The sequence below is a fragment of the Malus domestica genome, chromosome 10 (assembly GCF_042453785.1).
Source record: "Malus domestica chromosome 10, GDT2T_hap1".
Classification (NCBI taxonomy): Eukaryota; Viridiplantae; Streptophyta; class Magnoliopsida; order Rosales; family Rosaceae; genus Malus; species Malus domestica.
In genome coordinates this window covers 28169301-28178940 of record NC_091670.1, presented here as the reverse complement: position 1 = coordinate 28178940, position 9640 = coordinate 28169301, and the positions used below count along the sequence as shown (strand labels likewise).

Sequence of the window (9640 nt, the reverse complement as noted above, 5' to 3'; positions counted from 1 at the left end):
CGCTGGCATCAGGGTGGACGAATTTGGGTGTGCCTGTGTGTGGGTGCGATCGGGGAAATGGAGTCCTCTGCGCGTCGCCGTGCTTCCCAGAGACGGAGGAGAGGGTGGTGGAGATGCTGCGCTGGCATCAGGGTGGACGAATTTGGGTGTCCCTAGGTGTGGGTGCGATCGGGGAAATGGAGTGAGAGAACGAGAGTTCGACAAAGAGATAGAGTTGAGAACTGAGAGAGAGTAAGGGGTCCGAGAGAGACTCGGGAAAAGAGAGAGAGAGAGATAGGGTGAGGGTTAGTGGGCTGCCATGTGGCAGTGTGAGAGTGAGAACCAAGATGGAGGGTCCATATTAGATTAGGATAAAGGACTCAATTTCACAATTTATATAATTTTAGGGAAAGAGTGAAAATATAAATTAATTTAGGGGTGTAGATTAGATTAAGATAAATGACTCAATTTCAGGGAAAGAGTGAAAATATATAATTTCAAGGAAAGAGTGAAAAATTTGAACCTCAAAGAGTGAAAAATTTGCCAGTTCGCTATATAATCAACTTAAATCAGTTAAATCCATCATGCAATGCATTTCCTTCTAATTTTTTGTGATAAACTAATAGATAATTGACTAAATAAACATCCTGCAAAGTTTCAATAAAAATTTCCAAGTTTTTCTTACAATTTTCATGGTTTCCATATTATTTTTATCGATATCGATAATATCCCGATATTCCCATCAATATTTCCATATTTTTGGACTACCGATATTTTCGATATGATCAATATAAATATTGTAGACTGCACAAGTCGAAACCCCCTCCAAACGAACCCATAAACACCCCAAACCACCACCAGTCTCACTTCCTACATCAAGATTCATACCTTGCATGTACGATTAGGTGAAGGTTTGAAAAGGTTTGAAGGAGATTGAAGCTCAATTTGAAAAACTAGATTCCGGCAAAGCCTCCGTATAGACATCGACAAGCGAATAACACCACCTTCTCTTCTTCCTCAGGTAAAAGTCAACGACTTTCTCTTTCCGAATGCCATTTTTTTTTCTATTTTTGTCTTTAAGCTTCTGCTTTTTGGGTGAGGGCAAGGAAATCGAATTCGAATCATGCCGATGTATGGAACGTTATGCACTTCTGTCAATGTATAGTTCAATATCTGATCAATTTACATTAACTCTCTGTATGAATCTTTGTACAATAGTCTAACAATTTACAAGTAAATTGCCAAAGGCTCTGAAATCAATACTATATTTCAAAGCCTTAAATTTCCATAAATAAAAATTCCAACATCAGAAAAAAAATCGAAGTGAAAGGGGAAGGCAAAGAGGACAAACCTGGGTTTGAGGCAATTAAGGGATCTTTAGAATTCTGTAATATACTTTGTTCCTTTTTGCAGTTGATGATGATTTTTCATGAATATTTGTGCTTTAATATAGTTGTTACAGCAGCCAGTTGTTTAACTAAAAACCTTAGAAGATTAGGGTAGAGTGTGGAGGACAAATTGGCGGGAACTCGGGCTTTTCACCATAAATATTGCCTTTTTGTGTGATTGTATTAGTGTGTTTGAAGAAACTGTGTCAATATATCAAGTTCTTATATCTGACATATTTATGGTACATAAATGAAAAAAGGGGAGAAACAGAGAGAAAAGGAGAAAGGAAGATAAAATTAAGACATTTGTATATTCATTCATAATTTTTAAATGAGAAGGAAGAGACCTAAATATATAGAAGGTTTAGAAACTACAAACTGAAATACCAAAATGGCTTATTTTACTTAAAACGGGTTAGCATGTGAGAATTAGACGGCCAAATAAATCTCGAGGAGTAAAATTCAAATAGATGGTATGAATGGTTTTGAATTGCAATTTCCTTACATATTAGACTGAATTGGTTTGAGCATGATTGAATTGATTGGTTTGAGTATGAATGGTTTTGAAAACTTGGATTCATATAGGATTTAAGGTTTAGGGCTTTTTTTGCTTTGATAAGGCAATACTCTTCCAACTTACTTTCATTGTTATCATCCGCAATGCACACCACATATATTTTGTTCTCTCATTTTCATTAAAACTACCATTTATTTACATTAACAAGTTTCATTTTTCCGATTTGTAACAACGAAATGAAAACAGAAGAAGAAAGTTCTGAAGTGTCGATTAGTAAAGAAGAAAGTTCACTGCTGATCAGTTTATATGTACCTAGATTATTTTGGAAAAATAAGCAGTTCAACAGTGCTCTAAACTTGCAAAATGTTATGAACCCCCACTTTTGGACACCTATTTTCTTTGTTATTGTAAATATATTTCCACATGTATGTAAATAGTATTGTCTATCGGTATATATTTAAAACTTTCAATATATTTTATAAGGTTTTAAAATCCGCAGCATCGCGCGGGCAACTTTTGCTAGTCATTTTCGAAAAGAACAATAATTGGTTTCAGTGAACAACGTTGCAGTTGGTTCCTTGTATATTCCGAAAAGAGATCCAACAACAATAATATTATTATTGTGATATAAAATTGTGATTGGTTCTCCTCGTGGTCTTCTGCAATGGAGTTTAATATATATTAATATCAGTGCCTTTATTTCACAACTTGACTAAGTGGGTTGGTCTCTGTTGTCAAATTTTACTTGGAGTTGGAAATTTTAGAGGTCGACGTCATTAATCATAATTCCTATAAAATCCCACAGACCATTGCATATGTTTTTGCTGCTCCACAAATTTTAATTGATCAAAGAGCCTTCTTCAAATTCCATTTTCTAGAGAGAGATGGATAAAGCAATGAACAGACAGAGGGTTCTGCTGCAGCACTTGAGACCCAATTCTTCTGTTTCCTCTTCCAATTTTGAATCTGTTGCTCTCTCTGTAAGTTTATATCCACTTTCTTTTCTGTTGACTGCTTCATTTTTGTAAATATTTTTTGTTCATGTTATTTAGTTTTTTTTTTTTTTTTTAATTTTAATTTATTTTCTTCTGAATTTTTTTTGTTAGGCTTCAATATGTGCAGCTGGAAATAGTGCTGCCTACCATAGAACAGCTGCTTTTGGAGACGATGTAGTGATTGTGGCGTGAGTGATTTAAACTGACTGATAAAGTTACTTAATTTTTACTACATTTTTTGTCTTTGTATAAAATTTATAGCAAAGTTTGTAACTTTATACCTTTTCTGTATTAAATCTTTCTGCGAAAATCGTGTTAAATAGAGCGTATCGGACTGCCATTTGCAAGGCAAAGCGAGGCGGTTTTAAGGACACTCTACCTGATGATTTACTGGCACCTGTTTTAAAGGTTTGTTACAGTTCCTGAATTCCCAACTCAATTCCGGAGGAATGAATGTTTTTCTTTAATTATGTTTGTATCTGCCCCTATGAAGCCGAGTTTGAATATTTGTCCGTGCAGTTTATATTAGTTTAAAGTAGAATATCGCATTTAGAAAAGAAAAAAAAAAGGGATAAGATATTGACATATGGTGTACTTTTTATGCAGGAAGTAATAGAGAGAACAAATTTGAACCCAAGTGAGGTGGGGGATATAGTTGTTGGTACAGTTAGGGCACCTGGCTCACTTAGAGCCACTGAGTGCAGGATGGCAGCGTTTTACGCTGGCTTCCCCGGTAAGTTTTCAACCATATTTGAAGTTTGGAGGCCTTTTTTTTTTTTTTTTTTTTGTATTAATTTTAGCTTAGTGTTATGGTTTGTCGGTTTTGTCTAGATACGGTTCCCATCAGAACTGTCAACAGGCAATGTTCATCTGGCCTTCAGGCAGTTGCTGATGTAGCTGCTTCTATAAAAGCAGGATATTATGACATCGGTGAGAAAATACTCTTGATTATGCATCTATTCTAGACACCAGGTGTTCTCCACCAGTGGACTTGATCTTTGTTTTGAATACAGGCATTGCTGCAGGATTGGAATCCATGACAGTTGATAAACTTGGCAGATCCCGTAAAATTAACCCTAAAGTATATTCCAACTCTCTTTGTTTACTAGATATATTGTTTAACATAAAGAAAAGGAAGGTTTTTTTCGTACTGATATATCTTGTCAATAGGTGGATATCTTTGCACAAGCGCGCAACTGCCTTCTTCCTATGGGTATTACTTCTGAAAATGTTGCACAACGTTATGGTGTGACTCGGGAGGAGCAAGACACAGCTGCTGTGAGTGTTTTTTTTATCTGTTATAACATCCATTAACCGTTAGATAAACTGGTAATGCTGAAGCTGTAATTTAATGAATTCATGTAAATAGGTTGAATCACATAGGCGTGCTGCTGTAGCCACAGCATCTGGTAAATTTAAAGATGAAATTGTCCCTGTATCAACTAAGGTAAATATAAAAATGTTCTCTGTTCAGTTCGCAAAATGCCTTAGCATAAGTACAATTGTATTTTATTTTCTTGTAATAGGTCATTTGTATCATCAGATTGTGGACCCAAAAACCGGGGAGGAGAGGCCTGTTACAATTTCTGTGGATGATGGTATCCGACCAAATACAAACATGAACGATTTGGCAAAGCTAAGGCCTGCATTTAAACCAGATGGTTCTACAACTGCAGGTATTTTCTCACTCGATTTTTATTAGGCATTCTGCCTGCTACACATGACAGTTTCTTCGTTTAATTTTATACAACTCTTTCTTTACGTAAGAATTATTTTTTTTTTATATTTTTGTCAGTGTATTAAAAGGTCGAGGTGTGGGTGAGACGTCTGAGGGATAGCCCTGCCTAGGCGTGAGGCATGAGGCGAAGCTTCACGGGACCTAAATTTTTTAATATATACGCTGAACATACACATATATTATATTATATTAAAAAGAGGAAGATTATTAATCAATAATCATCCTGAGCACACACATATATTATAAATATATATACATATGTTATATATATATATATATATATATATATATATATATATAATAGAAGATGAAAAACACCATGAGCACACATATAACAATGCACGCAGACAGCACACACATCCATTATATAAAAAAATAAAAATCAGAAAAAAAAAGGTAGAGAGAAGATAGTGCAAGAAAGAGGTATGAGGCAGTTAAAGCCCTACCCAAAATTTGGGTTTGGGAGTCAAAAAAAAAAAGAAAGAAAAAAGCAGCCAAACAGAGACGCCTGGATGCCCTGAGGTGCGCCGCCGTCTAGGCTGCTCCAACGACGTCTTCCGCCCATTCCCTCAAAACAGAGGCGGCAACCCTCACGCCTAGGCGCGCCCTGAGGTGAGCTTTGGGCGCGCTTTTTAAAACATTGATTTTTGTTTATCTTGTTTCAATCATTGTGAATCAGTTCATTACTTTTGTCTTTCAGGAAATGCTAGCCAGGTGAGTGATGGTGCTGGAGCAGTCCTCCTCATGAAAAGAAGTTTAGCTATGCAGAAGGGACTTCCTATTCTTGGTGTTTTCAGGTATGATGTTGATTAAATCTGTTCAATCTAATTGCTTCAAGTAGAAAAAATATGAGGGCTCTCGAGTTGACTCTGCAATACTGTTATGTTATATTAATTCTTAATAATTCTTTTGGTTGCGAAATGTAGTTAATTTCCATGAGATGGATATGTTCAAGAACTAACTACAGCTTGCTTTGTACTTTCGATACAACTTTATGATCTCTGTGCAGGAGTTTTGCTGCGGTTGGTGTGGATCCCACTGTCATGGGAGTAGGTCCAGCTGCTGCAATTCCAGTAGCAGTGAAATCTGCTGGTCTTGAGCTTGATGATATTGATCTGTTTGAGATAAATGAGGTAGTCCATTGCTAATGAAAACTGTAACATTCACGATAAATGTAGTTTAGTTTGGAAGAATGTTCAGCTGAGCAGTTTAATTGGTTTTCTGTAGGCATTTGCATCTCAATATGTTTATTGTTGCAAGAAATTGGAGCTTGATCCTGAAAAAGTCAATGTTAATGGAGGCGCTATTGCTCTAGGCCATCCTTTAGGCGCTACAGGTATATGAAGTGAAGCTGAAGCTGATGTGTGATGACATAAACATGCGTGCACGTGTGTCTAATGTGCTATTATTTGGTTTATTTCCTGGTCTTACTGAACAACGCAGAAGTGAGGGTCTGTGATTTATCGTGAATACTGTATCTGTTCTTGTGTTAGGTGCTCGTTGTGTAGCAACTCTCCTGAATGAAATGAAGCGTCGTGGCAGGGATCACCGCTTTGGTGTTATCTCCATGTGCATAGGTATCGTTTTGCACCCCTTCCACTTGATTTGTTTATGAAGGAAGGCAGAATATTGAGAGCTTCATATGAGAATATGAAACGCGACTAAGAGTGTGTCCTTGTTGCAGGCTCAGGTATGGGGGCTGCTGCAGTTTTTGAAAGAGGGGATTCAGTTGATGAGCTATGCAACGCTAGAACTGTATAAAGCAACAATCTTGTGTCAAACGATGCTAAATAAACAATTATTTAAAGCAACAATCTTGCAGGTTTCTTCCTGTTATGCTTTTTATATTATGGACTTTGTCCGTTAATTGTCCTTGCCACACGTTTTATAATTACTTTGATTTTTAAGTACTTCTTGTCCGATAATTTTCCAAAACAAAACGTCGTTCAAGCATTCATTGTGCTGGGATCATATAGGTATAGAAGTTAGCACAAGCTATCAAAACCACACTTGTTTTGACTAATTGAATGCCGATGGATCGGTGCAGAGAGCAAACACAATACAATCTCAGTGTAGTAGCGACATTGCCTTTCTTCCATCTGTGTTGGTGCTTTATCCTTTTGCAGACGGCTGGGATGTCGCGGCCTACTGCAACACTAATGGAGCCTTCCAACAAGATATTTGCAGTCTGGACTCAAAACGAACTAGAATATACATGCTTCACCTTCCAAGCTAGAATCCTGAGTTTTTTTTCTCTCTTTTTATTATTTTGATCCAGCTAGGTCTGGTTCGTTCATCTTGAAATCCACTCTTTCCTCTACACGCATGCTTTCTTTAGTATTTTTGATTGGCATTTGGGAATATCTCTCCTGACGCGAATATCGATCGACATTGCCATTCATATACCTCCGATGAAGTTTCAGGTACATGTAAATTTTATTACTATCCGATCGCAAGAAAGTAAGTGAGAAGAAGATGAAGAAGACGACCTCCAAATCCAATGAGGCGATGACTTGTAAAGTGGCACCAACCAAACAATGCGAGATAATTTCCTTGTCATTTCTCAAGCTCACTGCTCAACTGCTCATCCAAGTTGAGCGTCACTGCGCTCAGATAAGTTGGAAGTTTTGAATTTATTTTGATAATGCTATTCATCTTTCATTTATATCACTTCCTTTATGTTCGTAAAAAAGTTTCAAGGAAGCTTCCTCAGTTCCCTCCTTGGTCAAAAGAATGTTTTTAATTCAATTCAACCTACGTACGTTGTCAATAAGATTCTTAATCCTTTGATTAGATACTGTTGATGTTTCCAAAGCCAACTTGCAAAGTTATCATGTGTAATAAGATTCTTAGACATTTGATTAGATACTGTTGATGTTTCCAAAGCCAACTTGCAAAATTATCCTCTTTTCACGTTTTTCGAACTTCACCTAGTGTCTTGCCTCGGGTTCATGCACATATATTTATATTTAAAATTGACAGCTGCTTATGAAAGTCCACCTATAAAAAAAATTTTGTTGACGAAAAATATCCTTGTATCTGTTTTGAGCATCTTTCCCTTGCTTTGAAGTAGATTGGACACTTTGTATCTTTATATCATTTTTTTCTACTGATTTGGAAACTTGTGAACGAAGGTGGGAATTGTGAAGAACATTCTTCGACCTCCTATTCCTGAACGGTCTATTGATAAAAAGGCTACATAATTTTTTTTTGATTCTTTTGTAAAACAAGCCCGGGTCATACTAGCATGGGAGCAAGAGACGATCTACAGTTTTTCTGCTAAGTTTGGTGTCCATGTATTTTTGCTGAAGAAACGATTCTCCATATGTATATATATATACACAGAAATCATAGAGCTTTGTTTGGTTTACCTTGTCCATTTTCTTTTCTTGATCTGTAAAATGCGCGTTCACCAACCTTTGATGATGATGGCTCTTCATCTAGGATATGTGTACAAATAAAACTGATACTGAATAGACAATAAATGAGTACGTAACCGTGCTAGACTTGTCGTCTATTTATTGTGCCCTAGTTTCGATTTTTGATTAGAAGCGTGTAATCAGTTATACATATGTGAGAAATGCTAAGGAGACTTTCTTAGAAGTGAGACTCTCCATGAATGTTAGCTCATATTTTAGTACAATGTTTTATAATATTAAAGTCAAGTCTGCTTAACATTTTTCTATAGGTGTCTATATTTAAAAAAAAAAAAAGTATGGAAAACGAAATTGCGCCACAACCATCAGTCAATGATTTTGGTCTCCGTCAAGCCCATAGTAAAAGAAAAGGGATCCTCTTCGGATCCTTTCCTCTTAATCCATCAAATCAGGGGATCCGTGCTGTTTAAATTTGATTTAACGAATGAAATTATTATAATTTTTAAAATGAGCTCCTATTTGTAGCCATTAAATCAAATTTCAATGGCACATATTCTCTACATATGTCACATCTCGGGCTCAACTTCACCATAACACGATATTGTCCGCTTTGGGCCCCGACCACGCCCTCACGGTTTTGTTTTTGGGAACTCACACGAGAACTTCCCAATGGGTCACCCATCATGGGATTGTTCTCGCACAAACTCGCTTAACTTCGGAGTTCCTACGGAATCCGAAGTCAGTGAGCTCCCAAAAGGCCTCGTGCTAGGTAGAGATGAGAATAAACATATAAGGATCACTCCCCTAAGCGATGTGGGATCTTACAATCCACCCCCCTTAAGGGGCCCTACGACCCTGTCGGCACACCACGACTAGGGTTAAGCTTTGATACCAATTTGTCACATCCCCGCCTGGGGTCCACCACATCCCGGGCCCGCTCCACCACCGTAGCATGATATTGTTTGCTCTGGGCCCCGACTATGCCCTCACAGTTTTGTTTTTGGGAACTCACACGAGAACTTCCTAGTGGGTCATCCATAATGGGATTGCTCTCACTCAAACTCGCTTAACTTCGAAGTTCCTACAGAACCCGAAGCCAGTGAGCTCCCAAAAGGCCTCGTGCTAGGTAGGGATGTGAATATACATATAAGGATCACTCCCCTGGGCGATGTGGGCTCGGGCCCCACCACATCCCGGACTTGACTCCACCGTAGCAAGATATTATTTGCTTTGGGCCTCGACCACGCCTTCATGGTTTTGTTTCTGGAAACTCACACGATAACTTCCTAGTGGGTCACCCATCATGGGATTGCTCTCGGGCGCTACTCGCTTAACTTCCGAGTTCCGATGGAACTCGAAACCAGTGAGCTCTCCAAAGGCCTCGTGCTAGGTAGGGATGTGAATATACATATAAGGGTCACTCCCCTGGGCGATGTAGGATCTTACAATCCACCCCCCTTAAGGGGCCCGACGCCCTCGTCAGCACACTTTCGGCCAGGGATTGGCTCTGGTACCAAATCGTCACATCCCGGCCAGGGCCCCCATCACATCCCATGCTCGACTTCACCATAGCATGATATTGTCTGCTTTGGACCCCGACCATGCCCTCACGGTTTTGTTTTTGGGAATTCACATGATATTATCCG

General features: G+C 38.2%; 1 protein-coding gene across 2 annotated transcripts; it reads left to right on the top strand.

The window, feature by feature from the left end:
• Nucleotides 1-860: 860 nt before the first annotated feature.
• LOC103429319 (3-ketoacyl CoA thiolase 1, peroxisomal-like) lies at nucleotides 861-6484 on the top strand. Of its 2 annotated transcripts, none has more exons than XM_029104609.2 (15): nucleotides 861-1000; nucleotides 2690-2864; nucleotides 2991-3067; nucleotides 3203-3287; nucleotides 3486-3612; nucleotides 3711-3809; nucleotides 3893-3960; nucleotides 4050-4157; nucleotides 4249-4326; nucleotides 4423-4555; nucleotides 5318-5414; nucleotides 5627-5750; nucleotides 5845-5953; nucleotides 6111-6194; nucleotides 6302-6484. In XM_029104609.2, the coding sequence occupies exons 2-15, from the start codon at nucleotides 2769-2771 to the stop codon at nucleotides 6376-6378; spliced, it is 1362 nt and encodes a 453-aa protein (XP_028960442.2). In that variant the 5' UTR covers nucleotides 861-1000; nucleotides 2690-2768; the 3' UTR covers nucleotides 6379-6484. The 2 variants fall into 2 exon arrangements, with proteins under 2 accessions (XP_028960442.2, XP_028960443.2); XM_029104610.2 differs by having other exon boundaries at nucleotides 862-1000; nucleotides 2763-2864.
• The last annotated feature ends 3156 nt before the right edge of the window (nucleotides 6485-9640 follow it).